At 34.6% G+C, this 17,562-nt stretch overlaps 1 protein-coding gene across 1 annotated transcript in view; it reads right to left on the bottom strand.

The window, feature by feature from the left end:
• LOC105152390 (4-vinylanisole receptor) overlaps window positions 1–8,661 on the bottom strand; it is a 68,319-nt gene extending 59,658 nt beyond the window's left edge. The window contains exon 1 of the mRNA XM_087411491.1: window positions 8,139–8,661. Within this exon, the coding sequence (XP_087267617.1) occupies window positions 8,139–8,494 (356 nt within the window). The 5' untranslated portion in view covers window positions 8,495–8,661. The remainder of the gene's footprint in view (window positions 1–8,138) is intronic.
• Between the last annotated feature and the right edge of the window lie 8,901 nt (window positions 8,662–17,562).

The raw sequence follows: 17,562 nt of genomic DNA on the forward strand, positions 1-17,562 counted from the left end.
TTGTTAGTGTCCGAGAAAGCCTGATGGTTCTATTAAACAGTCATATTCTCAAAATGGTGATGAAACCAAGTGCGGAGTATAATCGAAGAGCCGCGATCGAAGATCTTCACTGGGCACTCAGTAACGGAAATAATTCGGTTCTTTGGATCAACTGTTTATGACATTATAGGAAAATATATGGTTTTAGAACAGTCCAACGAAGGTTCCAGTATGCCAGCGAGCAAGAATCACTCGAAAGAACCGAAGAGAAACCCCCGCAGTCGTTGAAAGAGCCCAAGCACTGATTTCGGATGACCCAAGGTAATCATTGCGAAAATTAGCATCGATTGTTGGTGTAAGCGAGCTAACAATGCGTCGAATTGCCGAGGAGGACCTTCAATACAAACCGTATACATTAAAGTATACATACAACAAATGCTCTCTGAGGCCAGGATAAGTCGAGTTGCTCGCCTCGGCTCCTATTCTGGCTTCCCAACAGCCCAGATTTAAATTCTTTAAACTACTACGTATAGAGCGTAGTTGAAAGGGTTACAAACAAGTCTCGGCATCCCAATGTGTGTCATTAAAGACCGCTATTGAGACAGCATTCGTCGGCATGGACAGCATTATATTATAGCGTGCGTACGAAGTCTTCAGACTGAGAATGGAGGCCGGCATTCAAGTTAATGAGGGATATATTGAATAATTGTGCTCTACAGGGGTCACCCAAGTGCCATGTAAAAGGATTTTTTGTAATATTTTTCATTAAAAACATTTTGTTTAAAGAAATTGTTTCATTTGTCCGGATTTTGGTGACGCTCTGTATACATGAATTTGGTATACAATAATATTAGTAATTCGTTGTAATTTTTGCTCTTCTTTGCGACTTCTCGTAAGTATGTAATAAATGCTACGAGCGCGATAGTTTAGATAAAATCGTTAAAAAATTTTTTATAAAAGTGAGGAATTGGACAATAATTGCGTGCTACAAGTATTGTAATGCCTATTGACATACAATTAAGTTTAACAAGTTTTCGAATTGCAAAAAACGCTCTTTTCGATTTTTCCTATAGTTATGCTTGAAAATTACACATATGAATAATTTTAAAAATTATATGAAAATATATTTAACCTAATATATTTTTACTGTAATTTGATTACTTATTTCCGATCTCATATGCGTTCGACCACGCGAACTTTTTGCAGATCGAATTTATAAACGCGGTATATAACGCATATGGAAAATCATAAAAATTAATCTCTCGTTAATTATCGTTTTGACGTAATTTATAATATTCTGGATTAATAGGAGAGATATATGGTTATTACAATTTATTAAAAGTTATATGGTTATTACAATTTATTAAAAGTTATATGTTGTCTAGAATGTTCTCATGTCTCTTGACACGCCAAGCGGTCGAGAAAATATTTTTCGCTCGACGCTTGCTTAAGTGAAGCTGTAAGGGTGAGGGTAGGCTCTCTTTCGCTCTCAGTGCGCCAACAAGGCAACAATGAGAATGTAGTGCGAAAAGGTCAGAGCGATATGGTCAGCACGCTTCTAATTATCAAGTCACACAGACATGGGCTCGTGCTTGTGTTGCTACCAGTTGTGCCAGGCCGCCGATTGTTGGTGCTGATCGCGTGCTGCAAGCAATTTGGAATTCGCATCACTGGCCCCCGAAAGGACTTTAATCCGACACTTGTGGCAATCTCAGATGCTGGATGCGTGAGAGGATGCAGGACGATATCCTGGATGAGACCTATTGCGAAAGTCATGCGAGAAGGATTCCATGGAGAGATGAGCGTAAACGTAACATATTGTACAATGTAACGTAAAACCGCCGATTTCTCAAGGGATCGCACATCCACGATTAATGTCGAGTATCATTTAGTCAGGCATTTTTTTGTGAGTAACTGCGTCGCATTTGTTAGCGCAGCGCGTGCCATCCTGCTCGATATCGTATTAATTCCGTTACAATTTCGAGTCAACTATTTATACGTCCGCCGCGGCCATTTTGTATTGTATCGTTGCGTCATATTTTTGTATTGCGTTTTAATGTCGAGGTTGTGTTAAATTTCAGATAATATTCTCGCATGTTCTAGAATTTCAAAAATGTTCCATCGTAACCGTTCTCGTTATTCTCGCGATCGAGCTCGAGATCGGATTTGTTGTCGCGTTAAGCACAGCCAATGACCACGATCTTTATCTCATGATTACTTTCCTTAATTATACGGCATCCATTCGTAAAATTACTTTAAAATTTGGGGTTCGTACCGTCGTAAAAGAATTCTTTTATCTAATATCGCGTGTCGTAACGTAATTTGGAAGAGCAATAACGCTTTATTAACGCTCTGTATAACGCATGATTGCTAATTTGTCAGCCAGCATGTACGGAATATTGTAAATGAATGAAAGAATATATTTATTATCATTTTATTGTTATAAATTTATTGCTGTATTGCCCTGCTCATTCTCCAAAATATCTTTCATACCTGGCCACGAACAGCCCCCTCTACAATTACCGTGACCCAACAGTCGATTATCCGCGCCGTTAACGTTCGCGATTCTGAATATATACAGATCTCTATATTTTGAATAACAATTTTAAGAATTTCGCGAAAGGGTGGCACGCTTCTCTTGTGTCTAGCACCCAATTATCGGTGTTGAGATTAAGAATATTTTAAACTTGTAAGATCAACTGATGTATTGTCTATTTTGAGTATCAAATTATTATTATTTGTGAAAACGGTATAAAATATTAATCATGAATTGTTACGAGCGAGACGCACTGTAATATATAAAATATTATAAAAAATTCGGTAACTGTCTTCTGACCGAATATTATTCAATGATGATACAGACAAACTTACAGACTAACAATAAGTCGGAGATGTGTTATTAGCAGCTTACGATACAGACTCGATCAGAACTAAAGGGATCTTCATTACAATAAAAGAAGTGGAGTTTTCGATAAATTTTAACCAATAACATAATATTTTCGAATATCAAAAATATGCGTGATGGGGATGAAAGAAACTGAAGTATATGAGTGTCGATGACTCAAGAATCCTTTTAGGGATGGGTCATAAAATATTTGTAAGACTGAATATTCAAAAGTGTCTTATAGGTAGACGAAAAAAGAACATAAAAAACGATAGATGGAAGCAAATAAGATGAATTGCAAACAAGATTTATCAGGAATGTTTAGAAAAAAATGTGTAGAAAAACTTTATGTTAAAAACGTGACATTAACAAAAGTGATGTGGCACGTAACAGAACGCACGACGAAGTTGCACCATGCTTGTGAGTGCAGTTGTATATATTATATGTAGTTAACCTAGCCTGCAAAACAGACTATTTTATTGGACATTTTTCGCACAATCTCTTTAATGTAATTTTAACTTTCACTCTTAATTTTTTTTTAATTAATTTTTCTCATCAGGTATATTAATTCATCATCCGACTTGATGACGATGCTGTTAACAATTCCATGAACACACATAATATAAATCATTCATTATGACGTGAATAATTAAAAGTACTTTTTATGCTGATGCTTGACGCTCATTTTTAATGCCAAAAAAGAATAATCAAAATTGACGCTAGACTTGAAAATGCATGAAAAATGTGTAGTGCCATAATACATCCCACGTAATTATGATCATGATTTTTCCGATGATCTGACAAAATTAGTTTGGAAAGTTAATCAGTTGGCTACAAATTGCAAAAAAATTAAAAATTTGCAAAATACTCTTTTTTAGGAAAAAAGTTAAGATCACCCTAATTTTTTTAAATGGCACTACATATTTTTTACTTCATAATATTTAACTGATGTCAAGACGAGTTCAATGACCTGCTATACTATGACCTTGAGATGATCTTACAGTCAGACGTGAAGAACAAACGTAGCCATTTCGGAATTCGTGATATTTCCGAATGTAGTTCACACGTATATGTAGTATGTACGGAGAAAAAATATCAACATAACTTGTAGTATAACGTAGCTCGAATCAACAGTTTTTATGTTCAGTCTTAATTTGTTGTTAGAGCAAATCATTCAGTCTCAGTTTGTCGAAAATGTATTCCTATAATAAGAGAAAGTTGATATGCTGTTAATATTCGGTGAATGTAAAAGGAATGCACGTGAAACAATTCTGCAATTCTGTATGCCACAAGGTACCCACAGAGACATCACCCGTGTGCAACAATGTTTTATAACATTGAAAAGAATTTAAAAAATTATGGAGAATTTGAAAAGAAGAAAAGGAACAAACCGCATTTAAATACAACTGCAGACAATACTCTTATGGTCTTAGCACATTTAGAAGAAGATCCGCACACTTCTATTCGTGCAGTTGCTACTGAAACTGGTTTATCTAAGAGTTCTGTTCATAAGATGATAAAACAGAATTATTATCATCCTTACAAAATGACCAAAGTACAACATTTACGTATAACTGATTCACAACGTTATCTAAATTTTATAGCATGGCTAGTTGTCACATACGAAAGTAATCCTGAAATATTACAGAATATCCTATAGACAGATGAATGTAGGTTCTCAAATGATGGTATAAATAATCACCACTTTTGTTCGAAGGATAATCCTCATTGGTTCCAAGAACATAATTTTCAATAAAAAGTTACAGTGAATGTTTGGTGTGGTATACGGTCATCTGATTGGACCTTACTTTTATGAATTTGATAGTCCAAGCTTACTTAAATTTTCTTCGGTTTCAACTTCTAACATTGTTGCAAGTGCTTCCAAATGATGTTGTGCAACGTATTTATTTCCAACAAGATGGTTGTCCATCTCATAACGCTCGGATTGTTGTTCAATATCTAAATTCAAAATATGGAAAACGTTGGTTAACTTACGGACCAATTCCTTGGCCACCTCGGTCCCTCGATTTGTCACCACTAGATTTTTTGATGATTATGAGATCATTTGCAATCAATAATCTATGCGGTACCAATTCAAAATATGAAACATTTAAAACAGCGAATCCGTACAGCATGCGAAGAAATTCGCCGTGATATTATAGGAGCATCTAATGAAAATTTATTACATAGAGCAGAATTGTGCCTACAAGAAAATGGACTATAATTCGAACTTATTGTAATTACATAATAAAATCAAGGCTTATAATAAATCAATTTATGATAAGTGTCATCGTAAACCTTCAGTTTATAAACCTGATGATTTTGTGATGATCAGAGATTCAGCTGTTAAATCCGGAGAAAGTTAAAGCCGGACTTTAAAGGTCCCTACAAAGTAACAAAAGTCTTAGATAAGAATCGCTATGTGGTTCAAGATATTCTCGGATACAATTTAACCTCCAGATCATACAACTCGATTCTTTCCTCTGATAGAATGAAACTACGGATTAAAGCCTTACTTGAAACTTTACCTACGAATTGCGAATGATTGATTTCTATATTTATATTTTAGTGGTTATGTGAAAATGCTATTTTAAATGTTATATTTTAATAATGAATAACGAATTTGTATTCGATGATTGCATTTTGCTTTTTTTCGAATGTTTTCAAATGAATGTTCGAGTCGAACATTATGTCAGGGCTGGCCGAGGCTGTAAGGTATTAATTCCCTATAGGAAATACTCACGTAATACTCATGTCGCGATTGAAGCGCCGTCGTCATGCGATTGGTTGACGATGGGTTGCCATGATATGATTGATTTGTTTTGAACATCGGACTGTCTGGCGGACTTTTTGGCGAAACGATTGATAAAAATGTAACTGAATAATAAAAACTTAATTAAATTTATTAAACCTACGAGTTGAATCATAATTAATCATAATTAAAAGTCTACTATGTCAGTCAACTGACGTTGTCTATAAGAAAGATCCTGACAATTTGAAGTATCAAATTAACTCTTCGTCTACAGAAGCTTGCACTCTCTTTCAATAGCAATTGTCAGAAACTAGATTCTGAGGGTAGCATAACAAAGATTTTCTAACAGCTGAATATCTGAATAATCTGTAGTAGATGCTTTTGACAGGATTTGAATTTCTGGCCATTTGATTTGGCATCGATCATAACTAAAAAATAATATCTGTTTTCGTGGGTAATCTGTTTCGTGGATCCGCATAATCAATGTGTATCTGATCGAAGTTCTGTTAGGCCATTCTTATTGATGAAATAGGGTTTTAGCCTTTTAGTTACATTTAGCCTTATGTTACATTTTTCGCAACTAATTTATTGATATCTAAATCAATCAATGACTAATAGCAATGTCTTCTTGTTAACTGCTTCATTTTTGTCATCCCCATGTGTGTGCTGTGAAGTTCAAATAAGACACTAACACGTAATGCTGCTGAAATATATATCGATTTCCTTTAAAAATAATGTCATCATTGTGTAATTAATATTTTGATCACTGCCTTTTTTTAATTCGTTTAATATTTTTGCTAATTCTGGATCCATGGTAAGTTCTGCAATCAGAATGCTGAGAATCAAAAGATACCAGATCTATAAGATACCATAATTTGGTGTATAGTAACATGTAGGCATACATAAGAGAAGAAGTCCTATGGAGATTGAAAATGCCTATAGGCTACCGTGTGCACATCTCCTCTATTCTATGTGAATCTATTTATTCCTATATCAAAGTGTAGTATCCTATAGGCCTTTAGTTCTCATGAAATATATGTTCTTATGGGTATCTATACTAACTTGAGAAAATTATTCGTAACTCCCAAAAACTGTAAACTACAATAATAATTAATAAACAAGATACGTTCCATGTCGAGTAACAAAAACTCTGACTGTCATAAGGAAAATATATACTCATGTATATTTTGAGTCACCAAACATACATTGTTTATCACGTGTTTATCACGACATTCAGTTTTTGGAGTTATGGAAAAATTATCTTAGATTTTCATGTGGAATTACACCAGTCAATTGTTACAGCATTTTGTGTATACATTCTAATGTATATTATAGGGATTATATCCCTATAAGGGATATCTCAGAATATTTATGACTATTTTGGGACTATAGAGAATAGCTCAAAATATTTGAAACTATTTTCGTGTGCAGATAGAGCAGATAGAACCGAAAGATCATTTATTATTTTGCAATTTTCGCAATTATTATTCAATGAACAGAATTTCTAAAATCGACACATAAGACAACTTTAAAATATCTTTAAGTGTTTTTTTGAAAAACATTTTTAAAATATGTCATAAAGAACTCTGAAAAATATCTTGAAGTTGTCTTATGTGTCGATTTTACCCACTTATTCGGCAATCTTTTGAAAATAATATCGGTAACTATTGTGAAAATTGCAAAATGATACAGAAATTTTCGAATTTAGTCTACTTTATCTACACACGAAAATAGTTCCAAATATGGAACATCCTGTATATCATTTAGATCGGACTGCATCATGCGCATTATTCTTTTGCCCTGCCATCCTATAGGAGCCTCTTTTCATAGACTCATGCATCATAGGTTCGTATGTAAAATCTTGTAGGAAAATTTCATATTATCTTATATATACATGCTGCGTAAATCCTTATACAAGCTTCTACAGAATCTTAAAGGAACTTCTATAGAAACCCATGAAAAAACCCATGAAATTTGCAACATGATATGAACCTTTTCTCATGGGGACCTGTCAAATTTACCACGGGTATCTATGGTTAGGCAAACGCAGGAAAATTTCCCACAAGAATTTGCAGCAGAGTTATAAATATTACAACAGCAAGTCCATGGCTATGCATCATACAGTTAAATAAAAGCGTAATATATTTTTATTATACATTTAAATGGAATGAATAAAAAATGTTGGACCAATCACAAATCGGAAAGGTGGCCAGACTCTGATTAAAGAATCTCTAGTGCATCCCAATATTTAATTGCTCGAAGAACAAGCTATTGACTTGAATACTATCATTATAAAGAATTCTATTTTGAATAAAAAATATCTTCCTAACATTTTTTAAATATAAATTTTGTCTCAAAATTGCATTGTGCATAAATATTTAGTTATGTTTATTAATTTTTAAATTCTTAATTTTTTTCTTAGATTCTCGTTTTGCATAAAAAGATTATTTTAAGAATATAATCATACAAACCTCGAACTTAATTCTTACAGATTATAATTTCACAATACTTTACACTGCGTACTTTGCGCTACGATCGAAGCGTCGCTGAATATCCATTTCACGATCGTTCCGGGGTACGCAGATGTCTTGCAACAGCATATCAGTAAGACCGATGATCTCATGCCGACGTAACGTCAGATTCATCACTTTGCAACTAACGCCGAGTACCGACAGAAATAGCGAGAATTTCTCGATGAACGTCTCGAGATCCTCTGTTATGAAGCAGTCAACTAAACCGCAAAATGTGAATGAATAAAGTAGAAAATTCATTACGATAGAATAAGTGATGTACGCCCAATACTTGATAAATGTCAAGTTAATGGGTCGCCAGTATCCGGTATATGTTAATAGCGCGAACGATAACGAAAGAGTGTGCATGATTGTTAACTTTTAAGAGGCTAAGGAAAGGTCTCGAAGATCTTAGATAGGTCTCGATAAAAAAATATTTCTTGCAAGACAATTAGTTCTGAGGATGCTATTATATTGCAGTTTCCTGCATTTCCTCGTCAGCGTTTCATGTCTCGTACCGCTTTCCTTATTCTCTCTTATTTAGGAATTACTTTGACTTGTGACTTACAGATAATTCATGCATAAATAAGTTTTGTTAATCGTTTCATGAAATACTACTTGCAATTCTACAAAGACTATCCATATGCTATAAAGACACAATTATTAAGTTCCATCTTATTCCATCTTATTTAAAAATGAATGTTTGTATGAATTTGCTTCCTATGTTATTGTCGTGATCGATAAGCGAGTCTTATCTGTGACATAAAATACACTCTTCTAATTCATGCTTTAATTACTTCTGGAACTTTCAATTATCCATCAGCTTTGCATTTTTAACAAATTTAAACTTGAATTACAAGAATACATTAAAGTGATGTGACAATTGTCAGTTTTTCATTAAATTAGTGATGACATTGTGTGCGAAAGACAAAAGACTTCTAGGTGGAATAATATAGCGATGATAGCTCCGTTATTGCGAGTAAAGTAAGTCGCGTTCGATTATCCATTAATATATAATAAATGTAGCAAGGGGTAAAGTGTGCACCTTGGAGAGGCCGATACACATCCGTCTAGCTGTTTTTTTTTCTATACTAAGCAAGAATTCGCTCTTCCTTTTTTCTAGAAATTTTGCGGAATCATAAGGTTTGTTCTTTTTATTTTCTTACTACACCATTTATATTTTCTCTTATTGTCTTCTCCAATACAGAGAGAAAAAGGAAAAAGATGAGTCGTGCATAAAGTTCATTTGAAAAGAACAGATCTCTTTTTCTATCATCATTTTTAACACAATCAATTCATCAAAATGAGTCCTTCGAACTTTTTTGGAAAAACTTTGATCATATATTACAAGCTAAGACAGTTTTTGTTTATAAAAGAAGAAAGTAAGTATTTTATCCTCAAAAAAATACATCAGAGAATTTATACATAAATAATGACAAAAATATGTATTATACATATGTTATATTACCGTCTTACGTATAAGAAGAACTCCTATTATGAGATACCAAGCTCATTTTGGTTAATTGTAGAAGTTTATTGACAAAATTAAAAAAAAATAATTTTGAAAGGAATTTAATAAATTTTAAGTTAATGTTATGTAAAATTTAATTCAAATTCTTTTTAATTTTTCTTTTTAATTAAAGAAATGTAAAAAGTGAACAAATTGCAAAGCTAAAAAATTGTGCTCCTAATACGAGATGTCCCGAGAAAACGCAAAGTAGATACATTAGTATTGTAATTAAAAAACTTTATGTAATGTTTCTAAAATACAAATAGACACAGTCAGTGTGCGCGCAAAATGGACATGCGATGCATTGTATCCAGGACTCATCTTCAGATAGTTGGAAGCATCGCAGAAACAGTCATTCGATGTTCATTCCAGTTGTCTTTTTTATTATTGTATAATAAGATTTAGCAACGATTTTCGCTATGATATAGGAATATAGGTTACTTCATATTATAAATACTCTGGATGTCTCATATTACGATTTCCACGCTTACAGTTTTACGATCAAATCTAACTTCTAAATTAATAATCTTATTTAAGCAATTCAACATATCCCGTATTTTTCTATTAGTTATACGATCTTACTCTATCACTACAAGAAGAATTTATTACCAAATACTTACTTATCAAATAATAAACAAGGTTTAAAGGCTCATCTCAATGAAACTTGAAGACATCCAAATTCCAAAATCTTTTTTAACAACAACTATAGGCATCTAAATAATAACAAGGATCATAATCTAATAATGAATTTTCCACTATATAGTTTTCAATCCAAGAGCAATAAATTCAAGGTGAAATCAATAGATAACGTTTATTAGTTTAACAAAAATGCCATTATCTCATATCAGGCGCCTCTCTCATTACTTTCCTCTATATATAAATTTTCTATGTTATGTTGTTATAAATAATGTTAAAGAGATAGTAATAAATAAAAAATGTAAGTAGTGTATAATTATGACTACATAATTAATTATCCAGAAAACATTTTATTCCCAAACTGTTGCCAAATTTCAACGAAATTAACTGTTAAACCAGAACCTACTGTGTCCTGCTGATGAAAATGTAAAGCTTGTCGAAGCGTCAAAGACAAACAAAGATTTTTGTGAACAAAGAGTTTTAACGCTTCTTAAACATTTCATCGGATTTTTATTGATTCTTAAGCGTGATCTACAATAAATTACAAATTTCATCGCAATGTTTCGCACTGCCAATCAGAAGCGTCAAGTAATTAGTGATGTTTCTGATTGACTGTCATGAGCATTGCGACTGATGACGGTATGTTGGTAATTTATTGTAGATCATGCTTTAGTGTCGAATATTTATACACCCCCGAATTCTCTCCAAACGCTCTGTAAAGTGTACACATGTGTTACTATTGGGATTTTCTTTATTTTTGAATAAGATAAAAGACAGAGCTTGGTTTCTGGCGTGTGCGAAACAATAATAAAAAAAAGGTTAGTACGAGAAGGGTGCTCACGCCATCTGTCAGGTAACTGATATAATAATAAACAAAAAACGTGATATATATATATAGTGGGACTAACGGCATACAATCAACACCCCCTCTTGACGTAGTCTCACTCGATAAAAAGAAGGTTACAGCAATGGAGCAGCTTTGCATGGGGTAGAGGCTTCGTTAGCATGTCCGCTGGGTTTTCTGTGCCCGCAATATGTTTAACTTCCACGTTGTCTCCAACAGTCTGTCGTAGAAAATTAAAGCGAACATTGACGTGCTTGGTTTTCTTCTTTATTTTCTCGGATTTTGACAGCTTAACAGCCGCTTCATTGTCGCAATAGATTATTATTGGTTTCTCAGAAGAAGTCATGAGTTCTTTCATGAGATCTTTAATCCATATGGCTTGTTTCGATGCTTCATAAGCAGCCTGCAGTTCAGCAACAGTTGTGGAGTCAGCGACAATCGTGCTCTTCCGTGATTCCCAGGATATTGGTCCACCGTTTAATACGAACACATGTCCATAAGTACTTTTAGCAGTGTCCGGACATCCAGCATAGTCTGAATCACAATATCCAACAACTTCGTTTTTACCTTCACCAAACTGAATTCCTACTGACATTGTGCCTTTTAAGTAGCGGAAAATTCTTTTCACTTCCTTCACGTTATACGGTGGTGCTTCAACAGCGCGAGCAGCATGATTAACCTGAAACGAGATATCTGGTCTCGTATGCGTCGCTGCATATAGTAAACATCCAATAGCCTGTCGATAAGGGAATGGAACTCCAAATGTTTCATCGTTCGTTAGTTGATGTTTCCTAATTTGAACCTCCCGGAGTAGGGGCTTTGTTACAATTTTTCATGCCAAAACGAGCAAGCACATTACGAATATATCCCTGTTGAATTACACGAATACGTTCTGATCTTCAGTCAACATTTAGTTCCAAACCTAAGAAACAGGTTGGCTCTTCGATCTTTATCTCGAACGCAGCCTCATGAAATCTAGCAATTCAGTCACAACGTTTTCTGGTTGTCCAGCAACGAGGATGTCGTCTACATATATTGCCAACAACAAACGCCCCTTCTGACCATTTCCATAATATATGCAAGGATCAGCTATAGAACGAATCAAACCGAAGGTTGTGACAAGCTTATTAAATTTCTTGTTCCAATTCCGAGGTGACTGCTTCAGACCATAGAGCGATTTTTTTAATTTCCAAACTTTTCCATCATCAATGTCTACTGCATCAGGAGGTCGCACATAAATTTCTTCCTCGATGTCTCCGTAGAGAAATGCCGACTTGACATCGCATTGCTTGATCACCAGCTTCTCATGAGCTGCAATAGCTAACAAAATTCTAATTGAATCCATACGAACTACAGGTGCGAATGTCTCGGTAAAATCAATCCCGCGTTTTTGACTGTATCCACGGCAAACAATTCTAGCCTTTAGCTTGTTGATTTCACCATTTGGATATCGTTTGATCTTCAATACCCAGCCTGTGTCAATAACATTCTTTCCTGATGGCAAGACACATGTCTCAACCACATCATTTTTCGCGAAGGAATTGAGTTCATCTTGCATAGCCATTTGCCATCCGGTGGAGTCCTTACCCTCAAGAGCCTCTCTTGCTGTCTTGGGTTCTTCCATGTTTAACGCCATCAGGACTTCATGCTCTCCTTGTTGCTTCTCGTCAGGAACATCCTCAATGATGATGCTACGACTTCGGAGCTTCATGGTTAAAGGTCCACTGGGTTTGCGTACATTTGTTGACTTCGGATGAGTAGATACTTTAACGATCTCATTTACAATCTCAGTAGAATCATTTTCTTTGACTTCATAAGTTTCGTCATTGGTGGATAATGATTTTATCTCGTCTTCTACATAGAAAGAATTTTGCTTTCCTTCATTGAATTTCATCACGTGCGATGCGAACATCTTGAAGATCCTGAAAGTAAACTCGATATAGCTTCGTACTCGGTCCGTAACCTATCAGCTGACCTTTTCGAGCTTTCTTGTAGAACTTATTTCGCTTCGGTTTTGGGATGTGCACAAAAACATCACAACCGAATCCACGCAGATGTTCAATGGACGGCTCCTTCCCATGCCAGAGTTCATACGATGTCTTCTTTAGATCACGAGTAGCGACGAGATTGGACAGATAACAAGCAGTCGAGACACACTCGGCCCACATAAACTTTGGCAAGTTTGCATCTGCAAGTAGAGATCGAGCCTTTTCTGTAAGAGATCGAATGGCACGTTCGGCCATACCGTTCGACTGTGGTGTATACTCAACACTCATCTCATGCTTGATTTTATGTTCCTTTAGAAGATCTTGAAATGATGTACCAATGAATTCAGTGCCTTGATCAGTCCGCAAAATCTCAATTGGATGACCCGTCTCTTCCTTGACTTCCTGAATCACTTTCTTGAATTCTTCGACAAGTTCCTTCTTTTTCAGCATGGCAACTTTCTTGTATCCTGAGCTCTCGTCAACAAAGACAGCAAAATATTTGCAACCACCTGCCGATTCAATTGAAACCTTCCCACTAAGGTCGCAGTGAATTTTTGCACCTGGCTTGAAATCCTTATTAACGATTTCCTTGTATGATCCTTTGGTCATTTTTCCAAAAATACAGGCTTCGCAGAAGAAATCTTCTTTTCCAGTTGCACAATATTCTTTAGATTCTAATAGAGCTTTGACCTTGTTTTTTCCTGCATGTCCAAGTCGACGGTGCCAAGTTTCCCATGATGCGGAGATCTCCTTCTGAGCCGTGCAAACCTTAGCTGGTTTCTCGACTTTGATCAGCATTCAATACGTCGAGTGTCCTTTTTTAATACCACGGACAATCACCTCGCCTTTTGAATTCTTTACAACAACCTCTGACTTACTAAAAAGTGCTTCGTAACCAAGGTCAGTCGTAGCTATAATAGAGAAAAGATTGAATGGTCCAAAATCAGGAACTAACCTTACATCCTTGAGACATCTCGGCACCCACTCTTTACCGTTATGGATTGTTACATTTATTTTGCCAATAGCCGTTAGAATCGCCATTAGAATCCTGCCATCCCCTATTTTCACTTCTTCCGGAGGATCCAATTCCTTTGATTCTACAAACCAATCACTATTACGAGTAATATGGCTGTACGCACCTGAATCACCGATCCACTCATCAATATCTCCTAATTGTTGTTTTGCTGGCATTGCCACACGATTGCTAGACGAACGTCCTTCTGAGCTCGTGTCTTTCTTCTCGGATGGGCAGTCACGAGCAAAATGTCCAAAACCTTTGCAGTTGTGACATTGTAGCTTCTTTCGATCCTTTTTCCAGCCTGCTTTCTTCTTACCTTTGAAAACTTCTCGGTCTTTCTGATCTTTCTGACCAGATAACGCTACACCATGATTTCCGGATGACGTCACGTTAACATCACGTTCGACATCTAACAATTTTGATTGTAATTGTTCCACCGTAATATCCTTCGTAGGACAAATCCGCCATACTTGCTTAAAGTTATCAAACTTTTGCGGTAGACCACGAACAATTTTTGTAATAATCATTTCCTTTTCGATGTTTAATTTTTGCGCCTTGAGCTTATTTTCAATGATCATAAGCCCTGAAATATACGACGTCACAGTCATATCGTCTTTCCAGTGATAGTCGTTGTATGCTTCCAATGCAGCTAGTTTCGTCGTGTTTGAAACCTCGTCATAATGTCCCACGAGAGTCTTCCACATATCAGCGGATGATTTACAGGTGACCACCAAATTAAAATGTGCATCATCGAGAGATTTACTTAACAAAGACCTCGCCAAAGCGTCCTTCTTTTTCCAATCAGCCAGTGTGGCATCCGTTGGTTGCTCTCTCGATCCATCAGCCACATCAAACACATCGTTTGCTTCGAGATGAGCCTGAATTTCAAAACGCCAACGAACGTAACTGCTTGAGTTCAGTTGCGTAACAGACTTCAAGTTTATTTTCATCCTTGCAGATTCAAGCGATGTTACTTGGACCTCTGTCTTCCTTGCACACTATCACTCTCCTTTTTTTTATTTATTATTATAGCCGTTCACACTCTTGGGCCCATAACCTATTGGGATTTTCTTTATTTTTGAATAAGATAAAAGACAGAGCTTGGTTTCTGGCGTGCGAAACAATAATAAAAAAAAGGTTAGGTTAGTACGAGAAGGGTGCTCACGCCATCTGTCAGGTAACTGATATAATAATAAATAAAAAACGTGATATAGTGGGACTAACGGCATACAATCAACAGTTACATGTTTCAAACATCTTTTTTTCATTAACGTTTCCTAAACGCTCCACACACTCCTGTAAAAAATACAGAAACATACCGATATACTTTCTAAATACTTCATGAATAATTCGTCTACGCTTTCTAAACGTAAAAAGTACACGGAGCATTCAAATATACTTCGTGTACACTTTTAGAATAGAGAAATATAAAACTTCTTTTAAAACGGAGTGTCATTGTTGTGTTGAACTGTCCAGCGAATGTAAACGTCGTTGAGCAATTTCATGGCACCGCCACCAGAGGGACACAGCGAGTTAAACTTTTTGAATTTAAAAAATTACATAGATAGGATAAAAGAAATAATTGAAAGATTTTTTAGTTGTGTTATAATTAAATAATTTTTTTGAAGTGAGCCCCTAGGGGGGTAAAAGCATAACTTTTATAGATGTTTACCAAATAAATGAAATATACTTTAAAATATTATCATTTGCCGAGGACCTCGATTACATTTCGTTCACGTTCGTCTAAGAATTCGACGATTTACATTCTCGGTTTACATTCTCTATACAACCTAATGACAGTCCGTTTATTCAGTGAACATTTTGCTCGTGCTTGCCAAAGAACTTACCTACCTTTATTTACGCTTATTTAACGTTTAGTTGACACTTCCTTTCCATGTATCTATTTTGGCTTCTTATAAATTTCGTTTACGTTTCCGTTACACTTTCTTTACACTCCAATTAACACTTTGATATTCACTTTACATTTTCATCGCGGCCGCATGCAATACAATGTAAACCATATTATGTGTCCTGTTAGGACATGCATGGTAAACTATATACTGTAACAAGGCGATTTCTTCTTACATGAAACGAATCCATCTCATGGCGGGATCGCGTATGAAATTGACAGATCTTGCTTAATTTTTGTTGACAATTTGCTATCAGATGCTAGCAAACTTTGTTTGCTTTTTGTCATCAATTTGTTGTTCGATTCAGCAATTTTTGTTCAACTTCTATTGACAATTCGCCGTCAAGTTAGATCAAAATTTGCTCAGCTTTTATCGACAACTTGCTATTAATTTCTTGTAAATTTACTTAGTTTTTTTCGATAATTTAATCTTATGTTATATCAGTAGATTTTGTTCCTTATCTGTTATCAATTCGCTAACAGCTTTGAATATAACAAAATTTGTATCAAATTTGGCGCCTTATTGTCTTCAAAATTTGTTGCAAGATTTTACAAAATATATTTCCGACAGATTTGGCTATCTTGGCTATAGTCTCCAGATAGACAAAAAGATGTCTTTTAGATTTCTGAAAAATATATCACTATGTCTTGTGATATCTTGCATTTTTTAAGGAAAAATATCTTTTAGGGATCTAAAAGATGTCTTAGGCAATGGTATAAGATATCTTTCAGATATCTAGAGATGTCTTGAAGATATCTTAAAAAGCAAATCCATATTTAAAAAACGAATAATAACACAACATAACAATGTTAAGTTTATTAATAAAAAGTTGCTATTTGTGCTACAAACAACAATTTTTAATTAATAAACTTAACATTGTTATGCTTTATCTTTTTAATATAAGACAAATATAACTTTTTTATTTTGAAAACATATTTTATTTATTTTTAGCTTAATATATCATATTATATGAATATATGATATATTTGTTACATATTCGCGTTATAAATTCGTTACATATTTATTGCGATTCATTACATATTCGTATTTCATTATATATATTTATATATTCTTTAAAAGCATATAATATATTTTATTAAATATGCTACATATCTCTTCCCCCCTCCCTCCCTCTTCCCTTCCCCCTCCCTCTCCCCTTTCTCTCCCTCGATCTTTCCACATGAATGTATTATACAACATAATTATTTACATTATAAAAACATAATAAAATGATACATTAAAAAACACAACTTTAAAGATAGTTTCATTATCTTCAATTAGCTTCATTGTCAAATTATTACATTGGAAGTAATCAATCATATTAATCTTCATTAAGATTCGCCAATCATAATTAATTGATCATTAATTGACTTATTGAGTTATTCAGAGACGATAAAACCGAACCTAAATAAACTATTCTAAACATTACCTATAAAATATTTGATAAAATCGAAAAATGACGATTTTGATAGTAATAAGATGCATAATCATAAGTTTATAATATTACAACAAATAAAGTGTTACGATATAC

The sequence above is a fragment of the Acromyrmex echinatior genome, chromosome 11, assembly GCF_024713525.1.
Source record: "Acromyrmex echinatior isolate Ae372 chromosome 11, ASM2471352v2, whole genome shotgun sequence".
NCBI classification, from domain to species: domain Eukaryota; kingdom Metazoa; phylum Arthropoda; class Insecta; order Hymenoptera; family Formicidae; genus Acromyrmex; species Acromyrmex echinatior.